Here is a 26,611-nt window from a genome sequence, read left to right on the forward strand (position 1 = left end):
GCTAAGGCTAACACAATCACTGTTTGTAGCTGTTTTCTATTGACATTCATTTGGATACATCCATACCAATGAGCTGATAATGCCCAATTTTGCCTGGCATAGCTAGAAAAGTTTGCCTTCTCATCAGGACACTTGTCAACACTGACTGTTAATTACGAGGAAATCTCATTGCATATCAAACACTAGGCTAGAACAATAATAATTTGTTGCTTGCAAACCTGCTAATATGACAACTGAATTAACCTCTTAAGGATCAGACCCTTTTTTCCAATTTCCGCCTAAAATGACATACCCAAATCTAACTGCCTGTAGCTCAGGACCTGAAGCAAGGATATGCATATTCTTGATACCATCTGAAAGGAAACACTTTGCAGTTTGCAGAAATGTGAAATTAATGTAGGAGAATATAACACATTATATCTGGTAAAAGATAATACGAACAAAAAAAAAATCATCTTTGAAATGCAAGAGAAAGGCCACAATATAATATTGCAGTTTCGGCGCAATTTAGATGTTGGCCACTAGATGGCAGCAGTGTGTGTGTAAAGTTTCAGATTGATCCAGTGAAGCATTACTATACTGGACTATTTTGTATAAAGTCTGCCCAAATGTGCCAAATTGGTCAATTGATACATTTTCAAGTACATAACTATAGAGAACATACAAAAATGATATGGTAATACAAAATGTAAGTTTATGCACTCCCAGGAATGTCATACATGATGGATCATTAGCTTATACACTAACTTTCACACATCTAGATGGCTGGGCGGGGTGGGTGTGGAACCAGAGACAGCAGGGGTTCAAACTGTAGAACCCAGTTCCTACATTTGAATATAAAATTGATTTTATTAAACAAAACTATGCTACATTTTATCTCTGGGACCCTCAGGATGACAAATCAGAGCAAGATTACTGAATATAAGTACATTATTTACCTTCACAGGTGAATGTATCAAACCAGTTGCCGTGCTAAGTGTTTTGTTGTTGTGCACTCTCCACAAACAATAGCATGGTATTTTTTTCACTGCAATAGCTACTGTAAATTGGACAGTGCAGTTAGATTAACAATAATTATAGCTTTCTGCCCATATAAGACATGTCTATGTCCTGGAAAGTTTGCTGTTACTTACAACAGTCATGCTAATCACATTAGCGCACGTTAGCTCAACCGTCCCGTATACGGGACACCGATCCCGTAGAGGTAAAAAAAAATCAGTTGCTGAAACATGTGAACATGAGTTTCAATAAGTGCTAAATGTTTACTTTAATGACCCCAGTAGGTCAGATTAGCAGTTTAATGTATTTTTAAAACGGCGACCCCTCACAGTGTGATACCTCCATTACTGGCTTTAGACAAACAGACAAGCTTACTTCGCTAACACATGAAGATGAACTCAGATCAAACTAGAAACATGTGGGAGGATTTGACAGCTGTAGCGGCGGAGGGGACAGGAGAAATTCATGTTCATCACTCACCACGTTAGGTCATCAAATGCTCAAAAAATATATGTCTCTGCAAATGCTAGCTAGCTAGCTAAATTTTTTCCTCGTAAGACCTGCGTTTACAATGTATCCAATTTCAGTTTGTAGCAAGTACGGTCTGCATGTATAGGGGCATATTGCGTCATGATTGCAAGGTGTCCCGATATCTTTTCCAACTGTCCCATTATCTGGTTTTAATGTCCATTCTATAATGCCCTTCTAGCCAATCCAAAACACGTATTAAACAATGCTGTGGTATAACAGTAGATAAACAACAAAGATAATCAAATCGTCTTTCATCTAAATTTAATAAAATTTCCATGCAGTATTATGACAGTATCTTCAAAGTCACCAATAACTTTTTTATTACAGTAGTTGTCTTTTGCCCCAAAATCTGCTTTAATGCTAAGTGAACAGCTGTGCCCATCCTGAGATGGTTCTGTCAGATTGAGCATCTGGTTTCTGAGGCTATATGTGAAGGCGTAGAGACATCTGCTAAACAACACCGGCAATATAAGTCATCAGCCTGAGAATATGAGTGCGTACATGCGTGTGTCTCTGTGTCTACCCGTCTGTGTATGGTCTCAAACCTGTCCAATACGGCCAGAACTGTGTGTCCTGGGTGTGTGTCCTACGTTGCTTGTAGGTACCACATCACCTGTTGTGGTCAGTGGAACGTACCATAGTCTCCACCATATTGGATTTGTTGTTCCTCAGGGTCTTGACGGTGTGGAACACATCTACAATGTTCTGCTGCTGGATCATCTCACTGATGCTGCAGATGGCACAGAAGGTACCGCTCCGTCCACCACCCATCCTGTTGGAGAGAGGGAGAGAGAGGTTAAACGATAGGTGAAGAAAGGAAAAGTGGATAAATGGGGTAGAGAGAGCGAGGAAGAGGGACAGAAAGGTAGAAAGGTCCAAAGGAAGATGGAGAGAATGAGACAGAGAGAGCAAGGAAGGGAGAGGTAAATGAAGAGGGAGAGAGATGTAAAGAGAGAGCGATGGAGGGGGAGGGTAAGGGACAGAGAGAGTGAAGAATTAGGACAGAGAGGTACAGAGAGGGGGATGAGAAAGGGACAGAGAGTGAGTGCAGGCGTCCGCATGCTTCCCATTCGAAACAATTTGTGCATATATTATGATGACATTATGTGACGTTTTTGTTCATTTTGGCATTCAGCAAGGATTTTCCGGCTGTTCGTGCACACCATTTCTTTTCTAGAGGTAAGCCGAATTTCGGAAGCTGAAGTCTACGCCCCTTCGCGGTGATTGGTCAACAGTAGAGATTCTTCAATTATGTATTTGTTTTCATTAAACGATAGCTGACACGTTTTCTGTTTTCAGTTTTCAATAGAGGACGTGGGACACGTTTTCCGTTGAGAAATACTGCACCAAACATCATAGTTAGATGTATAATTGCGTGACTGAGATCTCTTTAGCAAAAAAGTCAAAATTAATGACAGATTTGTTGAGTTATCTTTCATTAATTCTAACTGTTTGAGGAAGTGTAAACTGAATACTGTGTCTCAAAATGGACAAACAGTACTATTGCTGCTTTCTTCTCGTTTTTCAAGCGAATGTATTTTCAAGCGAAGGTCAAAGGTATGCGAACACTAGGTGCCAGCCAAACCGAAACATGCGGAAACCTTTAGGAGGAAGTAATTGTAAAGAGAGAGGTAAAGAAAGAGGGAGAGAGTAAGGAAGAGGGAGCGAAGGTAAAAGAGAGTGGATAAAGAGTCAATCAGAATTGCCCATTGGGATGCACAAAGTTTTGATGTATGGTAAAAAATAACTATCTTGTAACGGCCCCATTACAAAATCTCTGAACCAATCTATATGACATATTACTTTGTTGAATCTATTTCATTAATGTGAGAGGTGTACCATGTACAGTATAGCAGGACCTGATACTGTATTTAAGTAAGAAGTTGTACCTGGGGGAATTCATTAAAACATGGAGGAAAAACCAAGAATTTGACCCAGCAACAAAACTACCATAGCCCCTCTCCAAGCCAATCCACATTTATAAACATAGACTGAGCTTAAGCCCATGTGTGTACTACAGTGTCCATATTAGGACAGCCTCAAGCTCTTGAATCCCCTGCATACGATATTCTGCATGCCTTACCATTCAAACAGTCTGGCAATGAATTATGAACATAGTCTCTAACAATTCTCTAACCATTTGGTGAAGCATAAAACATGAGCGAGAGGATGGGGGGCATTGGGAAAAGATGAGGTATGGTTGCCACTCAACCAAAATCAAACTCAGCACAATCTCTGATTCATAGTATTGGAGAGTCTTGAAGTGACTCATTGCAATCATGGCATTTATTTTTCTAAGCAGCTACAGTTGAAGTCAGAAGTTTACATACACCTTAGCCAAATACATTTAAACTCATTTTTCACAATTCCTGACATTTAATCCTAGTAAAAATGTCCAGTCTTAAGTCAGTTAGGATCACCACTTTATTTTAAGAATGTGAAATGTCAGAATAATAGTAGAGAGAATGATTTATTTCAGCTTTTATTTCTTTCATCACATTCCCAGTGGGTCAGAAGTTTACATACACTCAATTTGTATTTGGAAGCATTGCCTTTAAATTGTTTAACTTGGGTCAAACATTTCGGGTAGCCTTCCACAAGCTTCCCACAATAAGTTGGGTGAATTTTGGCCCATTCCTCCTGACAGAGCTGGTGTAACTGAGTCAGACTTGTAGGCCTCCTGGCTCACACACGCTTTTTCAGTTCTGCCCACAAATGTTCTATAGAATTCATGTCAGGGCTTTGTGATGGCCACTCCAATACCTTGACTTTGTTGTCCTTAAGCCATTTTGGCACAACTTTGGAAGTATGCTTGGGGTCATTGTCCATTTGGAAGACCCATTTGCGACCATGCTTTGACTTCCTGACTGATTTCTTGAGATGTTGCTTCATAATATCCACATAATTTTCCTTCCTCATGATGACATCTATTTTGTGAAGTGCACCAGTCCCTCCTGCAGCAAAGCACCCCCACAGCATGATGCTGCCACCCCGTGCTTCACAGTTATATTATTGTTTCATCACACCAGAGGACATTTCTCCAAAAAGTACGATCTTTGTCCCCATGTGCAGTTGCAAACCGTAGTCTGGCTATTTTATGGCAGTTTTAGAGCAGTGGCTTCTTCCTTACTGAGTGGCCTTTCAGGTTATGTCAATATAGGACTCGTTTTACTGTGGATATAGATACTTTTGTAGCTGTTTCCTCCAGCATCTTCACAAGGTCCTTTGCTGTTGTTCTGGGATTGATTTGCACTATTTGCACCAAAGTACGTTCATCTCTAGTAGACAGAACGCGTCTCCTTCCTGAGTGGTATGACGTCTGCGTGGTCCCATGGTGTTTATACTTGCGTACTGTTGTTTGTACAGATGAACGTGGTACCTTCAGGCGTTTGGAAATTTCTCCCAAGGATGAACCAGACTTGTGGAGGTCTACAATTCTTTTTCTGAGGTCTTGGCTGATTTCTTTTCATTTTCCCATGATGTCAAGCATAGAGGCACTGAGTTTGAAGGTAGGCCTTGAAATATATCCACAGGTACACCTCCAATTGACTCAAATTATGTCAATTAGCCTATCAGAAGCTTCTAAAGCCATGACATCATTTTCTGGAATTTTCCAAGCTGTTTAAAGGCACCGTCAACTTAGTGTATGTAAACTTCTGACCCACTGGAATTGTGATACAGTGAATTATAAGTGAAATAATCTGTCTGTAAACAATTGTTGGAAAAATTACTTGTGTCATGCACAAAGTAGATGTCCTAACTGACTTGCCAAAACTATAGTTTGTTAACAATATATTTGTGGAGTGGTTGAATAACAAGTTTTAATGAGTGTATGTAAGTGTATGTAAACTTCCAACTTCAACTGTATATACTGTATTCTATTCTACTGTATTTTTGTCTATTCCTCTAATATTTATATATTTCTTAATTCCATTCTTTTACTTTTAGATTTGTGTGTATTCTGTGTATTGTTGTGAATTGTTCGATACTACTGCACTGTTGGAGCTAGAAACACAAGCATTTCGCTACACCCGCAATAACATCTGCTAAATAAGTGTTGGTCACCAATAACATTTGATTTGATTTGATTTGAGATGTTCAGATGTTTAAATCCGGGCTCTGGCTGGGCCACTCAAGGACATTCAGAGACATGTCCCGAAGCCACTCTTGCGTTGTCTTGGCTGTGTGCTTAAGGTGGTTGTCCTGTTGGAAGGTGAACCTTTGTCCCAGTCTGAGGTCCTGAGCGCTCTGGAGCAGGTTTTCATCAAGAATCTCTCTGTACTTTGCTCCATTCATCTTTCCCTCGATCCTGACTAGTCTCCCAGTCCCGGCCGCTGAAACACATCCCCATAGCATGATGCTGCCACCACCATGCTTCACCGTAGGAATGGTGCCAGGTTTCCTCCAGACGTAACGCTTGGTATTCAGGCCAAAGAGTTCAATCTTGGTTCCATCAGACCAGAGAATATTGTTTCTCATGGTCTGAGAGTCTTTAGGTGCCTTTTGGCAAACTCCAAGTGGGCTTTCATGTGCCTGTTACTGAGGAGTGGCTTCCGTCTGGCAACTCTACCATAAAGGCCTGAATGGTGGAGTGCTGCCGAGATGGTTGTCATTCTGGAAGATTCTCCCATCTCCACAGAGGAACTCTAGAGCTCTGTCAGAGTGACCATCAGCTTCTTGGTCACCTCCCTGACCAAGGCCCTTCTCCCCCGATTGCTCAGTTTGGCAGGGCGGCCAGCTCTAGGAAGAGTCTTGGTGGTTCCAAACATCTTCCATTTAAGAATGATGGTGGCCACTGTGTTCTTGGGGACCTTCAATGCTGCAGAAATGTTTTGGTACCCTTCCCCAGATCTGTGCCTCTGCACAATCCTGTCTCGGAGCTCTGTGGACAATTCCTTCAACCTCAAGGCTTGGTTTTTGCTCCGACATGCGCTGTCAACTGTGGGACCTTATATACAGTGAGGGAAAAAAGTTGTTGATCCCCTGCTGATTTTGTATGTTTGCCCACTGACAAAGACATGATCAGTCTATAATTTTAATGGTAGGTTTATTTGAACAGTGAGAGACAGAATAACAACAACAAAAATCCAGAAAAACGCATGTCAAAAATGTTATAAATTGATTTGCATTGTAATGAGGGAAATAAGTATTTGACCCCTCTGCAAAACATGACTTAGTACTTGGTGGCAAAACCCTTGTTGGCAATCACAGACGTCAGACGTTTCTTGTAGTTGGCCACCAGGTTTGCACACATCTCAGGAGAGATTTTGTTCCACTCCTCTTTGCAGATCTTCTCCAAGTCATTAAGGTTTTGAGGCTGACATTTGGCAACTCGAACCTTCAGCTCCCTCCACAGATTTTCTATGGGATTAAGGTCTGGAGACTGGCTAGGCCACTCCAGGACCTTTAAGTGCTTCTTCTTGAGCCACTCCTTTGTTGCCTTGGCCGTGTGTTTTGGGTCATTGTCGTGCTGGAATACCCATCCACAACACATTTTCAATGCCCTGGCTGAGGGAAGGAGGTTCTCACCCATGATTTTATGGTACATGGCCCCGTCCATCGTCCCTTTGATGCGGTGAAGTTGTCCTGTCCCCTTTGCAGAAAAACACCCCCAAAGCATAATGTTTCGACCTCCATGTTTGATGGTGGGGATGGTGTTCTTGGGGTCATAGGCAGCATTCCTCCTCCTCCAAACACGGCGAGTTGAGTTGATGCCAAAGAGCTCGATTTTGGTCTCATCTAACCACAACACTTTCACCTAGTTCTCCTCTGAATCATTCAGATGTTTATTGGCAAACTTCAGATGGCCCTGTATATGTGCTTTCTTGAGCAGGGGGACCTTGCGGGTGCTGCAGGATTTCAGTCCTTCACGGCGTAGTGTGTTACCAATTGTTTTCTTGGTGACTATGGTCCCAGCTGCCTTGAGATCATTGACAAGATCCTCCCGTGTAGTTCTGGGCTGATTCCTCACCGTTCTCATGATCAGTGCAACTCCACGAGGTGAGATCTTGCATGGAGCCCCAGGCCAAGGGAGATTGACAGTTATTTTGTGTTTCTTCCATTTGCGAATAATTGCACCAACTGTTGTCACCTTCTCACGAAGCTGCTTGGCGATGGTCTTGTAGCCCATTCCAGCCTTGTGTAGGTCTATAATCTTGTTCCTGACATCCTTGGAGAGCTCTTTGGTCTTGGCCATGGTGGAGAGTTTGGAATCTGATTGATTGATTGCTTCTGTGGACAGGTGTCTTTTATACAGGTAACAAGATGAGATTAGGAGCACTGCCTTTAAGAGTGTGCTCCTAATCTCAGCTCGTTACCTGTATAAAAGACACCTGGGAGCCAGAAATCTTTCTGATTGAGAGGGGGTCAAATACTAGTTTCCCTCATTAAAATGCAAATCAATTTATAACATTTTTTTAATGCATTTTTTTTTGTTGTTATTCTGTCTCTCACTGTTCAAATAAACCTACCATTACACTTATAGACTGATCATTTCTTTGTCAGTGGGCAAACATACAAAATCAGCAGGGGATCAAATACTTTTTTCCCTCACTGTAGACAGGTGTGTGCCTTTCCAACATTTCAAGGATGATCAATGGAAACAGGATGCACCTGAGCTCAATTTCGAGTCTCATAGCAAAGGGTCTGAATACTTATGTAAATAAGTTATTTCTGTTTTTATTTTTTAATACATTTGCCAAAATGTCTAAAAACCTGTTTTCGCTTTGTCATTATGGGGTATTGTGTGTAGATTGATGATGATAAAAAAAAATATATATATATATATAGAATACAGAATAAGACTGTAACGTGACAAAATTTTGAAAAAGTCAAGGGGTCTGAATACTTTCTGAATGCACTGTATGTCATGGCGAGGAGCACATACTGGCATCGAACTTGGAGTGATGATGCTCACAAGCCTCTTTTTGTCACTGACTCTTACCACTTCATCAGTTCAGGTACATCTCATCTCTCTCACGTGCCACAGACCATGGACCTCATGGTTGTCTTTTTTGATGTTGTCAATATCTATTATTTCCATGTGACTTTTAAATGCAATTTTTCACCACAACAGAAACAGTGTGGTTGAGAGTCATAGAAAAGTCATAGAAATGACTTTCCATCCTCTAGAACAGCCATTTTGTCTGTGGGAGTCAGTCGGGCTTTGAACTACTGCTGAGAGTTGTAATAGTAGAACGCACAAGGTCCAATTTCGAAATTTGGTAGTGCATGGGCAGTTTCCTCGTTATGTAATTCACTGACAGACCTTAGAGAGCTATTCTTAACCTGTGATAAATGTCCAGTTGATCAACTACTGGCCATGTTAGCTAAATGGGTAAATTAGGCTAACCAGCTTTCTAAATATTGTAGTTATCATGGCCAGATAATGTTCCCAGGGGCTTTGACCCGCAGGGGGAGCCCATTGATTTTGTTGAGTCACGCAGGTATCATAATACACAAGACATGGTCAAATGTGTAGAATTGCAGGAAATTAGCTTTAAAACTGATCCATTTTCTCTCCGCCCCATGGCAAAATGTGTAGCATTGCAGGAAATTAGCTTAAAAATGGCAACATTTTCTCTCCGCCAGCAAGAGTGGTGTGAACAGTTTGAACAGTTTGGGGTTGCATGGGTCGAGGTTTGTTACTATGCCGATAACTGACAATATCCATCCGGACCTTTGCCATCTAGGAAATATGTGTGACCGGACCTTCTCAAATAGTAGTTGAGTACCACTGCTCTAGAAGGAAACAGCACTGGGGAAGCGAGCAGTGATCAATACATTCGTAAAGCACATTCCCTATTTTCTTCCTGTCTGAGAGTATAGTGTTGAATCTGAGTAGGGCCAGACAGAATATACAGGGAATCTTTTCTACGACTAACTTCACTCATTTAGCAGCAGAAATTGAATGAATTCCAGCATTAGTTATTTTCTCGTTTCTGCACATTCAGAAATTCTACCCCTCCACATCGTGTCTGGTTTAAATGTCCTTGTATACAATTTCCATGGACAAGTGACTATCCAAGTATGGACACTGTATGAGTAAATAACTGTGTTCTGATATGGACACCGTATGGAAATACAACTTCCCTGGAAGTGTGACTGTCCTAATATGAATACTGTTTCGTCATTCAACTTCCATGGATCTGTGACTGTTCTGATATGGACAACCGTATGAGTATACAACTTCCATCGACGTGTGAATCTGATATCGACACCGTAATACAAAGACTGAACTTCCTTTGAGCCCTCAGCTACTCACAGGCAGTGGACCACGGTGCGTCCATCTCCCCCGTCGTACTGCTCCTGCCACTTAGCCAGACGTCTCACCAGCTGCAGGATGGAGCGCTTGGACAGGGGCGTGTCCCGATAGGCCGGCCAGCCGATGAACTGGAAATGCTGCACCAAACGGTAGCCATCCTGGGGCTGCCAAAGACAGAGAGAGAGAGAATCACAAATTAATGCCATTTCCATCATCATCATCATCATCATCATCATCGTTGTTGTGGTCAACATCATCATTGCATTATCAAAACATCATCATCATGGACAACATCACAGATAGCATCCTCATTATCCTTAGCACAATCATCAGCCACTAGCAAGCTAATCTTCCTCCTCATTATAACCATCACCATAATTGGTAGATGGACTTCACCAATTTGGAGGGGAATCAAGTTTACCTCCTTGTCCACTGCAAACATAAACCACTCAGCCACCCAAGTCAATAAATAACTGCTGACGCACTGAGCACCTCATCAGAAGCACTTATTTTCCCAGTGTATTTTGGTTCAAAGTTGTGGCAATGCTTCCCTTAGCCAGAGCACAGCCAACAAGCCAACGACTGGCAATCACAACAAAGACGTAATCTGGCTCCATGCCCAAGCTGGGAACAAGGGAAGACACATTTTGTCGTACAGGAGCCGTGTCATGTGCTGCTCGCGGTGGCGATGGAACCATTTCTCTGTAAATTGGAGACACCACCGCTGTGGCTTTTCACACCATCACAGAGCTAAGTGTTGATTAGCTGGCTGGCAAAGCCTGCCGTCACTGCTGGTAAAGTGAGGGGCCATGAGCAAGCAAGAGGGAGAGGAGAGAAGAGAGAAAGGAGTAACCGTGTGCCACAAACACAGGGAATCACGTGGCAGTGATTTAATGGGGTCTAATGAGTAGTAGTGTAAAACAAAGCCATATGGAACCAGTCTGAACCAACCATTGCTCTGCTAGGCTGGGCGTGTCTGTTAGCACCATCCCCATTGGCGGGGCTCAAAGCAGAGGTTAAATATTTACAGGATGATTGTGCACATGGATCAGACCCGGGTTCAGATACTATTTGAAATCATTCACATGCTTTGAGCATTTGCTTTAGACTGCCTGGAGTGCCAAATGGACATGGTTTTCACTTTTGGAACTATTCTATTTGCTCCATTTTGCCAGGCAAGCTAATTCAAACAATGCTGGAGTATTATAAATGATTTAGAATAGTATTTGAACCCAGGTCTTACATGGATACGTGGTGTGCATGGCAAAAGCAATTAGGTTGACATTTGAAGGAGTAACTGACAGGACAGTGTCCTAGCGATATATCATAGTGGACTGTCATAGAAGTGGAGGCAAGACAAATTCAGTGCATCTAGCATCTGAGCATCTGTTTCTTTTTTATGCTGGTCTGTGACCTATGGAATGTAATACAGTTCGTGACCTATGAGAGGAAACGAGTTGAGCCTGATAAAGTCCTACAGACATAGATTCTAGTTTCTGTGACTGTGATAATAATAAGTAACCTATACAGTGTGCCCTATTCATTTTAAAACATGGTTTGCCACCGTACTTTCTTTATTGTGATACAGACCCTGGCCATGTTGCAGATCCTGAAGATGCGATTGATGATGTCTTCATCGATGTCGGCTGAGATGAACTCCACCTGGACGGGGCCGTAGCAGCAGGAGCTCTTCTCGGGCCAGTACTGCATGCAAAGCTAGGGAGAAAAGAGTGGGTTAGCCATAGAAATATAATTAGCCTAGCTACAGTACCAGTCAAAAGGTTGGAAACACCTACTCATTCAAGGGTTTTTCTTTATTTTTACTATTTTCTACATTGTAGAATAATAGCGAAGACATCAAAACTATGAAATAACACATATGGAATCACGTAGTAACCAAAAAAGTGTTAAACAAATCAAAATATATTTTATATTTGAGATTCTTCAAATAGCCACCCTTTGCCTTGATGACAGCTTTGCACACTCTTGGCATGCATTTTTCTGGATTATTTTGTTGTTATTCTGTCTCTCACTGTTCAAATAAACCTTCCATTACAATTATAGACTGCTCATTTCTTTGTCAGTGGGCAAACGTACCAAATCAGCAGGGGAAAAAATAATTTTTCTCCTGTAGAGATGAACAGAGAGTGATAGAGCATGTGTAAGACCCCCACGGCAGACCGATAGTCAAAGAGATAAGCGAGGTCACTGTGTGTGTATGTGTCTATGTGTGTGCATGCGTATGCTTACGTGCACATATATGTGTGTGCGCACATTCCTGTGTGTATGCGAACCCAGAGGGTGAACAATACACACCTGCGCTGCATCCATCTCGTTGAGCATGACTATCGAGGAGCAGTTGTAGTCAAAGACCAGCCTCCAGAAGTCGGCCGCCGTGTTGGGCAGCGGGTGCTGGGTTACGATGAAGGCTGCTGGCTGTTTATGGCTCTGGAAAAAAATTAAAAACACAGCACTTCAGCCGTCAGTAGAGAGAGAGAGAGAGAGAGAGAGAGAGAGAGAGAGAGAGAGAGAGTGGGACAATGGTCACGCGTGACTCCAATGCCTGGTCAACTCATGGCGAAGGACAAAGAGCCAAACCAGGCGGATTCCCACGGACAGTGTTAACCTTGTTGCATAATGCATTGACAAGACAAATCCAACTACAGATCATTACGCTACTGCCAGGCAGGCCGCTTGCTTTATTTAACGCCACCTCTGTGCTTGTTATTGTCTGCCGTTGTTGTTTTATCAGCTCTATGTAGCTTATCTGGATCTATGTCTGTGGAGGCTCCTCAGAGGAGGAAGGGGAGGACCATCCTCCTCACTGAATTTCATTTATTTATTTTTATTGTGAAACATTAAAAAAGTAGCCTTTTTAGATAAAACTATACTAAATATATTCACAACACTAAATAATTGATTAAAACACACTGTTTTGCAATGAAGTAGCCTCAGCAGAACTCTGTAGGGTAGCACCATTGTGTAGCCATAGGACAGCTAACTTCTGTCCTCCTCTGGGTACATTGACTTCAATACAAAACCTTGGAGGCTCATGGTTCTCACCCCCTTCCATAGACTTACACAGTATTTATGACAACTTCCGGAGGATGTCCTCCAACCTATCAGAGCTCTTGCAGCATGAACTGACCAGTTGTCCACCCAATCAAAGGATAAGAGAATGAATCTAGTACTGAAAGCATAAGCTAGATCTAGCTAGCACTGCAGTGCATAAAATGTGGTGAGTATAGTTAACTCAAAGAGAGAGAAACACAATAGTTGAACAGCGAGTACTAGCTATATTTGGTTGTATATTTTATTTAAAAAATTATCATCCTCCCTCATCTTAAACGGTACCGACCGCCACTGATCTTTGTGTATCATGTGGTAGATCGGCTATGAGGGCCTATGAGGCTGCCTCACAGTCATCATTTATCACAGTGCTATGGCTTAATGGTGAGTTGGATAATGATCAGTTGTTAGATGATGTTGTTTGTTATCTTTTTTATTGCTGTTGCTCTATGACATTAAACCTGATATGTAATTGCATTGCATCTGCATGCACCCAGTTTCTGCCTCCCCATATCCCCACAACAAATGCAATAAACATCAAATCTATACGTTTTAGTCATTTAGCAGATGCTCTTATCCAGAGCGCCTTACAGTTAGTGAGTGCATAATTGTTTTAATTTTTTTTATACTGGTCCCCCGTGGGAATCGAACCCACAACCCTGGCGTTGCAAGCGCCATGCTCTACCAACTGAGCTACACGGGACTATACTAAGTAATAACACAACAGTACGAAAGCATATCTCAAACTAACTGATCTATTCTTTGCCAGGTTGGATGACATGTTCAGCCAAGCTAAAGCCAATGGTTAAACCCTAGTCTGCAAATAGTATTTTATTGTGCGTTTGTTTGAGTCTGGCTATAGAGTGCCAGGATTTGCACCTTTGGGACAATACCAGTGGTTGAGAGAGAGAGAGAGAGAGAGAGAGAGAGAGAGAGAGAGAGAGAGAGAGAGAGAGAGAGAGAGAGAGAGAGAGAGAGAGAGAGAGAGAGAGAGAGAGAAAGAGAGAGAGAGAGGGAGAGAGAGAGCGAGAGAGAGAGAGAGCGAGAGAGAGAGATTAACTTACGTCCATGAGGGCAGCGTTGATATAGTTACTGGACTCTCCATCAACAGAGATGAGGAAAGGTAGGCAGCGATCCACGGACAGGACGTCCATGCTGCGGTTCTTGTCGTGGTTCCGGGGGAGCAGTCCCACGCTACAGTCTTCAGGCCGCACCCGGGGAGTCACGATGTTCAGAGTCTGGAAAGCGAAGACGTTATTTGGACAATTATTTTTTTGGTTTTAACAAATTTTTTAAAGAAAACCTCCATTGTCTTACCAAGAGTTGCTGACTATTTTCATCTTCGACACGTTTTTGTAACCTACTGGGAATTAACTTCAAACCTGAGATGTTCGCGAGACACAATACTATATTACAGTATTCTTCTAAGCTAAAGCCTATAGGCATTACATTAGTCTCTGGGAACTACAAGTATTCAGGTCTCAGGCAAGGTTTCTCCCTCCACTAGCGTTATTCACCAAACCACCTCCTCTGCAACACTCACAATAACACAGCCCTGAATCAACTGCCCAGACTAGTAGTGGAGAATGAATTGGTGTGTAAATAAGCCCAGGAAAACTAATAATCTGCTCCTATTTTCTTAGATTTCCATATTCTAACAAAAAATACATTACTAGTAGTCGGAGCCTTCAACAAGTGCAAATACTTCACTGAAGCGAAGGCTGCAGATGACTTATTTATGAGGGAGAACGAGGGAGATCAACATTGGGAGAGTGATAGATAGATATGCATCATACATTATGAGACAGATGACAGATCTGAGACCTGTGCTTGATACAGTGATGGGATATTCATCTCAGAGAGAATACGGAGCACAAGGAAAGTGCTTAGCTGCCGAGTTCCTACTGCTTCCTGATGGTAGCTACGAGGCCTTGTTCTTGGAGAAGGCAAATGTCACCCATCTTAGGTGGAAAAGGCAAATACCATGCCTCTTAGGAGGATAAGAGAAGGACATACATACAAACAGACAGACAGAAGTGGAGGGTGCTAAAAGTGGAGGGTGCTAACCTGAAACTCGTCCTTAATTTGGCTGGAGTTGGTCTGTGGGTCCAGTCTGATGATGTTGTAGTATATGGCTCTGAATTCACAGACTGGGATGACCGTGTTTCCACACAGGAAGGCTTCCAGGATGGCATCGTGGACAAAGACATACTGCTCCTGGGGTAGGACACATGACATAACAGGTGAGATGACATAAAATAATATGACATAAGCGGTTCATGTACTTCTACCCTTTAGGTCAACCTCAACACACTCAAGGCCCACTTTATTACAGCACTTCAACCAGTAGTTGGACCCTATTCAAATCCATTAGACTCAATTCACATGTACTGTTGAAATGTTTTGAGAACAGAGCAGTACATACAGGTACCGAGCCCAACTGTATTACTGTTTGTACACAGATACACAAAACCATAATTAGTTGCCCCTATTACCATGCAACTACGCAGTAATAACTGTAGTACCAACATAGTAGTTACATAGGTATTACTATGTAATTACATAGTAATAGGGTTGTAGCGATATCAGTTATTACACAATTGGAACAACGATTGAGAAATGACACAACCACTTGCTGAAGGTTATTCCACATGTGTAATTACTGATGTTACACATTTTCTTGTTACACTATGTAACTAATGTTTTGTAATTACACGTTTGAGAGTCACCTGTTAATTACTATGTTAATAATTCGAACCAAAATTTGACCTTGTTACATGTAACTATATGGTGCCATTACCATCAAATCCACCGGTAATACCAGGGTTGATACCATCTTGATCTAATGATGTAAATAGGCTAGGACCTGGTAACAACAATTGTAGGAAGGCACACCCTGTTATTATCTACTGGTTATTTTAGATGAGTTAATATCTGTGTTATTACCTGGCTCAAAGGGTATACTGAATCAAGTGTAATGTAAGAACAATGTAGTTACGTAGGATATACTTAAGAAATAAGGCACGAGGGGTGTGGTACAGTGCATTCGGAAAGTATTCAGACCCCTTGACTTTTTCCACACTTTGTTACTTTACAGCCTTATTCTAAAATTGATTAAATAAATTAAAATCTGCATCAATCTGCACACAATACCCCATAATGACAAAGCAAAAACAGGTTTTTAGAAAAAACAGATATCACATTTACTTAGGTATTCAGACCGTTTGCTATTAGACTCGAAGTTGAGCTCAGGTGCATCCTGTTTCAACAACTTGATTGGAGTCCACCTGTGGTGAATTCAATTGATTGGACATGATTTGGAAAGGCACACACCTGTCTATATAAGGTCCCACAGTTGACAGTGTATGTCAGAGCAAAAATCAAGCCTTAAGGTTGAATGAATTGTCCGTAGAGCTCTGAGACAGGATTGTGTCGAGGCACAGATCTGGAGAAGGGTACCAAAAAATGTCTGCACCATTGAAGGTCCCCAAGAACACAGTAGCCTCCATCATTCTTAAAAAGAAGAATGTTGGAACCACCAAGACTCTTCCTAGAGCTGGCCGCCCAGGCAAACTGAGCAATCGGGGTAGAAGGGCCTTGATCAGGGAGGTGGTCACTCTGACAGAGCTCTAGAGTTCCTCTGTGGAGATGGGAGAACCTTCCAGAAGGTCAACCATCTCGGCAGCACTCCACCAATGAGGCCTTTATGATAGAGTGGCCAGACGGAAGCCACTCCTCATTAAAAAGGCACATGACAGCCCGCTTGGAGTTTGCCAAAAGGCACCTAAAGACTGCCAGACCATGAGAAACAAGATTCTCTGGTCTAATGAAATGAAGATTGAACTCTTTGGCCTGAATGCCAAGCGTCACATCTGGAGAAAACCTGGCACCATCCCTACAGTGAAGCATGGTGGTGGCAGCATCATGCTGTGGGGATGTTTTTCAGCGGCAGGGACTTGGCGACTAGTCAGGATTGAGGCAAAGTACAGAGCCATCCTTGATGAAAACCTGCTCCAGAGCACTCAGGACCTCAGACTGGGGCGAAGGTTCACCTTCCAACAGGACGACGACCCTAAGCACACAGCCAAGACAACGCAGGAGGGGCTTCGGGACAAATCTCTGAATGTCCTAGACTGGCCCAGCCAGAGAGCGGACTTGAACCCGATCGAACATCTCTGGAGAGACCTGGAAATAGCTGTGCAGTAACACTCTCCATCCAACCTGACAGAGCTTGAGAGGATCTGCAGAGAAGAATGGGAGAAACTCCCCAAACACAGGTGTGCCAAGCTTGTAGCGTCATACCCAAGAAGACTCGAGGCTGTAATCGCTGCCAAAGGTGCTTCAACAAAGTACTGTGTAAAGGGTCTGAAGACTTAAGTAAATGTAATGTTTCATTTTATTTTTTGGTTTATTTTTTGCGAAAAATTCTAAAAACCTGTTTTTGCTTTGTCATTATGGGGTATTGTATATAGATTGATGAGGGAAAATAACAATTTAATAAATTTTAGATTACGGCTGTAAGTAACAAAATGTGGAAAAAGTAAAGCGGTCTGAATACTTTCCGAAGGCACTGTATATATAAAACAAAGGAAAATAACATTTTAAACTGCACTGGGCCTTTAAGCCAGGTCATAGAAATAAACAAATTGAAAATGACTGGAAGTTAATTACAGGGTGTGCTTTGTTACAATTATTGTGACCAGACTATTTAACAACCCTGGTATTACATGTGGATTCGATGCTAATGGCACCTTGTCGGTATATGTAACAAGGTCAGATTTTGGTTGAAGCTATTAACATGGTAATTCACAGGTGACTTAAAAACATGTAATTACAAAATATTAGTTACATAGTGGAACAAGAAAATATGTTGTAACATGAGTAATTACACATGTGGAATAACCTACAGCAAGTGGATGTGTAACTACACATTCCTTGTTCGAATTGTGTAATAACCCATAACGCTACAACCCTAGTACCATGTAATTACATAGCAACACCTATGTAACTACTACTGCATGTTGTTACTACAGTTATTACTGTGTACTTACATAGTAATATAGGCAACTTAATGTAAAGTGTTACCTAGTAGTCATTACTGAACGTCAATACGTCAAATCTAACACAGAACAAAACATTTTTAACACATAACCTCATGCTCGGTGATGAAACGGATTTCATAGCCTGAAAAGCGCATTGCATAAATTTGCAGTTTGAAGCAGGTAAAGTAATCTCCTATGGAGAAGTACGTGAACCGCGGGAAAAAAGGCAGCCATGTAACGCCCTTAAAAGGAGTTCAAGATGTTGTGTGCGGCTCAACAGTGGTTGCATTGTGTTCATCAAGTTGCCAGTGATATTAAATAATCTCCAAAAGCCCAGCCACTGAATAGCATGAATAGCATTATGCATATTTGCACTCAACAATGCGGAAGGCTCAGGCATTAGAATGGGGGGGGCAACATTCGGCACGTAGGCCAACGAGCCCATTCAATCCGGCAGGTGTACAGGTCGAGAGACAAATTGGAGTAATCAAGGTGACAGACAGTGACACGTTCAATACCGCCTTCCACACGCTTGCCTGCATCTAGCTGTAATCATTAGTCCAAACAGTTGCAAACAAGAGTTTCTATTGGACAAACTCAGGTAGGTTTATCCCTGTTTCGTTCCGTTTGCTTCCGTTTAAGAAACGTTTTTCAACAGAATCGGTAGAATGAATAAACCCCTGATCACCCGCACACACAGATCACTTTCATAGCAGCCACATACAAACAGCATCATCACTTTGCTCATTGTATAATTCCTTCTCGCATCTTATCACTCTCCTCCTCTCACCTTTCCCTTCGCTTGTTGGCTTCAGTGCACAACACAACAGTTGTCTGACACCAGGAGACAAAAACTTTCCAACTCAAACCATCATACCATAACCGCTACACACAGCCTACATCGTTGTCACCATATTAGTTAACGTTATAGTCAACATTGCTACTAGAACCAACGCGTTAGTAAACCCGCTACAATCACTCAGTACAATGTACAGCAAGCAGTTTAGCAGTTACACTGGTGGGCCCCGGTGGCAATAAATTAATAGAACCAAAAGCTTACTTTGACTTGGAAGAGTTCCAGTGTTGGATAGCCTTAGCCAGCTAACTAACATAAATAGCATTCCTCTCTGTTTAACCGGGTGTTTCAATAGGCAAAATTCGCTAGCTGCATTAGCTAGCTAAGTAAGTGAACGTGAAATAAAACGAAATAAAACCTACCTGACTCAAACTAAGAGACTCCTGCAGCGCTACACACAGTCTCTCTCTCTCTCTCTCTCTCTCTCTCTCTCTCTCTCTCTCTCTCTCTCTCTCTCTCTCTCTCTCTCTCTCTCTCTCTCTCTCTCTCTCTCTCTCTCTCTCTCTCTCTCTCTCTCTCTCTCTCTCTCTCTCTTTGAGTCAACTACTCACCACATCTTATGCGCTGCAGTGCTAGTAATCTGTAGATTATGCATTCAGTAGATTCATTTTCTGCTCCTTTGATGTCAGTTCTGCAAGAGCTGCAAGAGCTCTGATAGGTTGGAGGATGTCTTCTAAAAATAATATATTTTTTATGTTTCACTATGGTCCTCCCCTTCCTTCTCTGAGGAGCCTCTACTGATATATGCTAACCGTTTCAGGAAGCTAGGCATATGTCACATGTCACTACTTCACAGGAAAGGCATTTTTTTAATGATCAAAATGTTTTTTTTTTTGTTGCAGAAATGCCTTCTGGAACATGTGAACTTTCATGTGCCTTAATAACAAATTTGTATTCCATCTGTAAATACGAATAAAATTGTTAAATTACGAGACTAGTTGGTTTAGCTAAGGAAAAAGACAGGTACCTTCACGCTAGCCATGACTGGCTGAGATAATAGATGGGCTGGACATGCCAGGAGATGAGTTTGGATTGGTCTGCCAGGTAGCATGCTTCTTACTACAATGTGAGCTGCTCAGTATGTGTTGATAACCTTTCTACCGCATATTTTTTTAAAGATATAACATTAGCCACTGTGAACAACAAAAGTTTTGCTACTTTTCTCAACAACAAATCAGTTGGAAAAAGTTGTGGTGGACTACTTTCTGCACACTCCACAGTCAGTGTGAACTGGAATGACTTGGCACAATGCTGGCCAAACAAGATGTAGCTACAAACAAACAGAGTTAAATTGTTCCAGTCTACCGTGAAGCATTCATCCATGTATATGGGTGAGAGTCTAGCTACATTTTCAGATATTATATATTTCACATTTTGTCAGAAGTCATTTTCATTGCAAGTTAAAGCGTACTGTTGGCTAGCTAGCGAACATTAGCTTGCTCTCTCGCTAGCTAACGTTACATGTATGATATCTTTAGTAATATTATTCTAATCAGAAATCCATTTGCATTGCGAGTTATAGCCTAATATTAGCTAGCTAGCTAACATTTAACCTAATTGGTTAGCTTTAGCTACCTACATATTTATACTACAGCTATGACAATCAGTTTGTATTGGTAGTAGTATGAGTTGGGATTATGCCGGTTCATTGTTTAGCTAGCTAGCTACATGTCTAAACAAAAGACTCCACTTCGCCAGATGATTACATGAACCATCAAATTAGCCAGGTGTGTCTGGGGGTGATTATGGCCATCTACTGTATTTCATGAACATGTGTACATGTCTAGACAACAGTGACCCCTCCACTTAGCTAGATGTGGCTGGGGGGTGGTTATAGCATTTCCTTCACATGACCCATCAATTTAGACAAATGTGTTGGGTAACCGTCATCTAATAATAATACAATTTCTGTTTTTGATATTGCTACTATGCAAATATGCAAGTAACCATTTCACTGTACGATTTACACCTTCTGTATCCTGTGCATGTGACAAATAAACATATATTTTATTTGGTATAGTGTGTGTTTACCAGAGATATTAATGTGAAGAACAACATGAGTTTGCTGTTGTATTACCGTTATTTAAGGGGGACTGCAAAACTCCCGGGGTCGTAACCCTCAGACACTTAGCAAACACACTTATTACATTTGAGTCATTTTTTTTATTCATAGAATAAAAACGTGTGCGGACTAAGTTATCTATTATTCAACATGTATTTAATATTAATAGGACCATTGGGATGGAAGATGCATGACTGAGCACACTCCAGAGGTAGCTACACTCGCCTGACTTGGGAAATCTTCCAGAGGAGACACCACACACATTTGATCAGAAGTGATATCATGCTTGCTGATGGTGTTTACGAACAGTTGCTAGTCGCGGAGTCGTTGAGAATATACAATGTATGTCGGTCTAGTGGGTACACAGAAGTTAATAAAACAATAGTAGTTATTTTAGCCATTTTGTCATTCTCACTATTGACATTGGAGTAGCACTCAGAGTGTTTGAGGGGAGTAGTTTGAGCAAGATGAGAATCACAGAATAGTTAATCTTGATCAAATAATGAGTAGTTAGTCGGGATGCAAGGTGATTTGTAGATCAGTGATTCTGTTCGGCCCAACTGCAATGTAGTTGATCTCAAACACACACATTATCTCACAGGTACTGTTTCCCCACTAAGAACCACTGTTCCATCACTGACTGCATGATCCGCTGGGAAATGTAACCCTAATAGCCTGGATTGGCCCGTCTGGCAGCTAAGGCCCAGGCTTATATATCATAGAAATAGAATCTGGTTTCAAGGTCTGGGGGGCTTTTCCCATTCTTTATATTACAGTTCTATGCTTTAGACTCTCCCTGCATAGGACTCACTTTACATTATCATTTCTAGGCTTTACAACATCCTATTTCTATGCTTTACAGTGTCCCTCAATAGGACTCACTTTAAAATATCCCTGCTGAATATTTCACGCAGAGCAACTAACTGTGGGCAGTGGGTTGTGACATAGGATCAGTCTGGTGACTGTCTGGGAAATACTAACCATAGCAGGCAACTGTTTGAGCTATTCTTAACCCTTCGCCATGGCGATGGCAAATGCTACGCTAACAGACTTGCTGTGACTTTGAACTTTGGTTGCACTCCCTTTATGCTTGGTATGAGAATGGCTAATGCTATCTGTGTAACTGCTAGTAACCAAATAACATGTGGATGGCTAATGTTAATGCTAACCTCAAAATACCATGTTAAAGCTAGGTATAAGGATGGCTAATGCTATGCTAATTGGCTAACTGTACTTTTAAACACTGTACCATTTTTAATGTACCATTATGTGCCATTATGTATCATTATTTCCTTTGCAGGGCACTGTAATGACTAATGCTTCAACTATGATACATCACTGCTCTCTTCTTTACCCACTATCCACAGCCAAGCTAATCAGTACATTGCTTCACCAACCTCGGTTTGCACCATGTTAACCCTTTGTGAGCGCAGTTCGCGGATGCAGTTGAAGATGTCCACCACACCCTCGTTCTCGGCCATATCCAGCATGATGTCCACAGCTATGAAACAGCCTGTCCTTCCAGCCCCAGCACTGGCGAGAGAGAGGGGGAAGAGAGAGAAAGAGAGAGAGAAAGAGACAAAGAGAGACAAAGAGAGAGAGAGAGAAAAAGCATATAATCAATGTCTCCAGTAAGGCCTTTTCCGTACAGTACACTCTTATAATTGTTTTGCTATCTAGAACCTAAAAGGGTTCTTCGGCTATCCCCATAGAATAACCCTTTTGAAGAGCCCTTTTTGGTACCAGGTATAACCCTTTTGTGTTCCATTTAGAACCCTTTCTAAAGAGGGTTCTACATGGAACCCAAAAGGGTTCAACCTGGAACCCAAAAGGGTTCTACCTGGAACCAAAAAGGGTTCGCCTATGGGGACAGCCAAAGAACCCTTTTGGAGGAGTGTGCAGTTCCTAATCTGTCCTCTGTATCGACCTGCCACAGTTAGCGGCGGCGACATGCTCCTGCCCTATGATAAACATATATTGAACCACGCTGCGCTCCCACAGTTAGCCAAAGGAGACAAGACGGCCTTATGGCGCTGACAAACAGCGCACTCCATCAGCCCCTGCGAGTGACAGGTAGGGGTTAGAGCTATTTCCCCTGACCCCGGTGTTAGGTGTTAAGGATACAAACCCAGCAGATGGGCTGTGAAGGAGGGAGGGAGCAAGGGAGGGAAGGGGTTGTGATGGGAGGGAGATAGTGGTGGAGAAGAGGTAGAGGAGAGGTAGGAGAGGGGGGCTGCTCAGCCATCATTCACTCAGCAGCATCCTGACAGGTCCCAGCTCCGGATCTCAGGAGCCGGGGGCCACTCAGTAACACAGCAGCCTGTCAGATTGCCTGTCAGCTGCTAGTGATTCATGGCGAGAGCGGCAAACAACTGGGTCCTGGCATGGGGATAACGGTCAAGGAGTGCCCCGGGAAATTTGAAATTAATCCGCAGTCTGTAAATGGGGGCCTACACTCTGTGGGCCAAAGCTTATCCTGTTGGCCTTCATCTGAATCCCATCTATATTTCAGTTAAGTGGGGAATCGCTGCCAACCTCTATGCAACTCCATTGGACATTTGTTGTCAGTGCTCAATGGTGGAATTCGGTTGGGGAGTGATCGGAGCATTGTATTTCGAAAGCCAGGCTGAACTTTTTAGGAGAACTTGAACCGACAACGCTTTGGATCATGGAAAAGCGATGAGGTAATGAATGACAGGTACACTAAGGTTAAATATAGTGGGCCGCTACGGGGGAGACGGCTTACTTCGGCAATCTTTGAATGCTACAGTTTGAGACGTCTGTACAACTTCTGCCGAAAGTTCGGACGTAGAGGATGAGTCGGAAATGGGACACACGCAAAAAGTTGCAACTTTCTGACGTCAATGCCTTTTCCGCCTATTGCCCTAGCATTAACAATCCCAGGACACAAACTAGTTACATTTTAGTCATTTAGCCGACGCTCTTATTCAGAGCGACTTACAGTAGTGAATACACACATTTTCGTAGTGGTACCCCATGGGAATCAAACCCATAACCCTGGCGTTGCAAGCACCATGCTCTACCAACTGAGCTACACAGGACCTAGCACAATGGAGGATGTTTTTAATGACTGCATTTCACAAGTTTGCATCAGCTACCTTCACATGGTGTGATGGCTAACTGACGGTTTCTGTTGTTGTATTTGTATGTATTATGTTGTGACACCAGTGAATTTGTGAATTTGTTAACTAACGAACATTACCTACCTAGCTGGTGGCCATCTCCAGACAGGAATACATTGAATTTGCTATTTAGCTAGCTAGCTATTGAGCTTGCTAGCAAACTTAGATATATTTGAACATGAGGATTCAGCTGGATAAATGCTTGAATGTGTTGCTGTGCTATGGATATGAAGCCGGTGAGAGCTTTACCATTTCTGTTCTAGCTGCTATGATTACTTAGCAGGTCAGTGCTGACAACAATTGCTTATTTGCTTGCTAGAAAAATAATCTTCCTGTTCCTACAGATGGTTAACTAGCTAGCTAGCTTTCTGTTGTTATCTTATTCAATGCTCACTAAATACATTTGCATTGAAGTTAGCTAGTCACAGCAGTACCACTGGGCAAAAACGGGTTAAATCAATGTTGTTTCCACGTCATTTAAACAAAAACATGATATGTGATTACGTTGAACAAACGTGGAAAAGTGATTGGATTTGCAAAAAGTCATCAAAGGGAATTTAGTATTTCTTTCCCCAAAACTTTTAACCTAAATCCAATGAAAGGTTGACATTTCATTTTATGTTGATTTCACATAGAATTCACGTTATTTAACCAAATGTAAATCAAAACTAGACGTTGAACTGACGTCTGTGCCCAGTGGGTAGCTATCTATTTGTATAGCTAGCTAGCTAGATATCTTATCTATGTCTATGGTTATAGCTAGTTTGCCCTGAGACATGGCTATAGTAGTCTTGCTACGGAGGTTACAAGCATCTTTAGATGACACAGAATAAAGGCTTTTGTGAAGAGTAGTTTTAACACTAGTCTCTCTCTCTCTCTCTCTCTCTCTCTCTCTCTCTCTCTCTCTCTCTCTCTCTCTCTCTCTCTCTAAGAGCCCTCACCAGGCATTAGCTTTGAATTGAAAGGTATGTTCTATTCATTCTAATTCTATGGTATCAAAATATATTTCAATGCCCCATTGAAGGTTGAAGTAACCCTAGTCTCTGGCCCTTCCCTCTCTCTCTCTCTCCCCAGGTAGCAGGTGTGTGTTTGGGGCGGTGCTCGAGAAGGAGGTGTGTGTGCTGCTGGCTGTGTCTGGCTTCTTGGCTCCAACACAGTCAGGTAATCCAGTCCCTCTCTCTCACTCTCTCAGACCATCCCTAGGTCTGTTAGACAAGTGTATCAAAGAGGAAAATGACAGACGGGTGGCATTTACTTCACGTCTTACAGGATTTTTGTTTTGCCTTTATTTAATATGTAAGGTATGTCATTGAAATCCCTCTGCTCCCTTGTCTTTGTGTGTGATTGTTTATTGTGAGGATAGTGAAGCTCGGTGGAGCTCCTTGTATTTTGTATCGCCGGGTTATTTTCTCTGTGTGCCTTGTTGGTTCCAGTGCGCATGTTTTGCGCACTGGACTGTTTTGATGCTTTACTGCGTAATCTGTATTTCGGAATAAATCCTGTTATTCTGTGATTTACCCTCCTGCGCCTGACTCCTTAAAATCACCCATCACAGTGTAGCAAAGCAGACAAGTGACGTTACAGACAGAGAACACTAGCTACTCCTTAGGTTCAATATGTTCATACTACTACCAGCTTATCATTGCTACACTCACCCCATTGGTTATTGTCATATGTAACCCCAGCATTGGCCCCTGGAGGTGCCATGGTGATGCCTGCCCATCATGGCCCCTAGCACAGCCTGTAAATTCTAATCTCTCCCCCTCTCTTTCGCTCTCTCTTATTTTCTGCTGTAAGAGCAGAAAAGTTGAAGAGGCGGCATTCAATATGGTACTGTGACAGCTCATCTACATCCCAGGTGATGTGGATGACGACAGACAACTAAAGAGCTCAAAGAGACGCAAGTCAGCCGGCCCCCACTAACACATGAGTTGTGCCACAAATGCACTCAACTGAATGGTTCTACAAAGTCCCAAAGGATAAGACAGGGTAAGAGAGAGAGACTGGCTTTTCTCTAGAACTTACTTTATTTATTTATGGTACTGACTTCCCAAACACACCTGGATCCACAGGTTTAAGGGAATTGATCTTTGATTAGAGGGAATGATTGACAACCAACGTACAATACAAACTTTTTTTTGTCGCATTTGATCAGGGGTGTCAAACTCAATTCCTGGAGGGCAGTGTGTCTGCTGGTTTTGGTTATTTCCTTTCAATTTGTGTCCAATTAAGACCTAGACAACCAGGTGAGAGGCGTTCCTAACCACAGTTCCTTGCAGAAGTATTCATCCCACTTGACGTTTTTCAATTGGTACAGGTTGTATCCCAACATGTAATTTAAATTGACTTTTAATTGGATTTCATGTAATGGACATACTCAAAATAATCCAAATTGGTGAAGTGAAATGAAAAAATTAACTCGTTTAAAAAATAAATAAAAAATTATAACGGAAAAGTGGTGCCTGGATATGTATTCACCCCCTTTGCTATGACGCCCCTAAATAAGATCTGGTGCAACCAATTATCTTCAGAAGTCACATAATTAGCTAAATAAAGTCCACCTGTGTGCAATCTAAGTGTCACATGGTCTGTCACATGATCTAAGTATATATACACCTGTTCTGAAAGGCCCCAGAGTCTGCAACA

The 26,611-nt window shown here is 42.1% G+C and overlaps 1 protein-coding gene across 1 annotated transcript in view; it reads right to left on the reverse strand.

Annotated features, from left to right (window-relative positions):
* The window catches only part of LOC121578298 (receptor-type tyrosine-protein phosphatase T-like), a 510,655-nt gene that overhangs the window by 8,195 nt on the left and 475,849 nt on the right, over window positions 1-26,611 (reverse strand). Inside the window, exons 27-33 of the mRNA XM_045223992.1 lie at window positions 22,220-22,355; window positions 14,930-15,079; window positions 13,927-14,100; window positions 12,110-12,241; window positions 11,384-11,509; window positions 9,794-9,957; window positions 2,167-2,302 (exon numbers count right to left, since the gene is read on the reverse strand). Coding sequence (XP_045079927.1) covers window positions 2,167-2,302; window positions 9,794-9,957; window positions 11,384-11,509; window positions 12,110-12,241; window positions 13,927-14,100; window positions 14,930-15,079; window positions 22,220-22,355 — 1,018 coding nt within the window. The remainder of the gene's footprint in view (window positions 1-2,166; window positions 2,303-9,793; window positions 9,958-11,383; window positions 11,510-12,109; window positions 12,242-13,926; window positions 14,101-14,929; window positions 15,080-22,219; window positions 22,356-26,611) is intronic.

This window comes from Coregonus clupeaformis, chromosome 12 (assembly GCF_020615455.1).
Source record: "Coregonus clupeaformis isolate EN_2021a chromosome 12, ASM2061545v1, whole genome shotgun sequence".
NCBI lineage: Eukaryota > Metazoa > Chordata > Actinopteri > Salmoniformes > Salmonidae > Coregonus > Coregonus clupeaformis.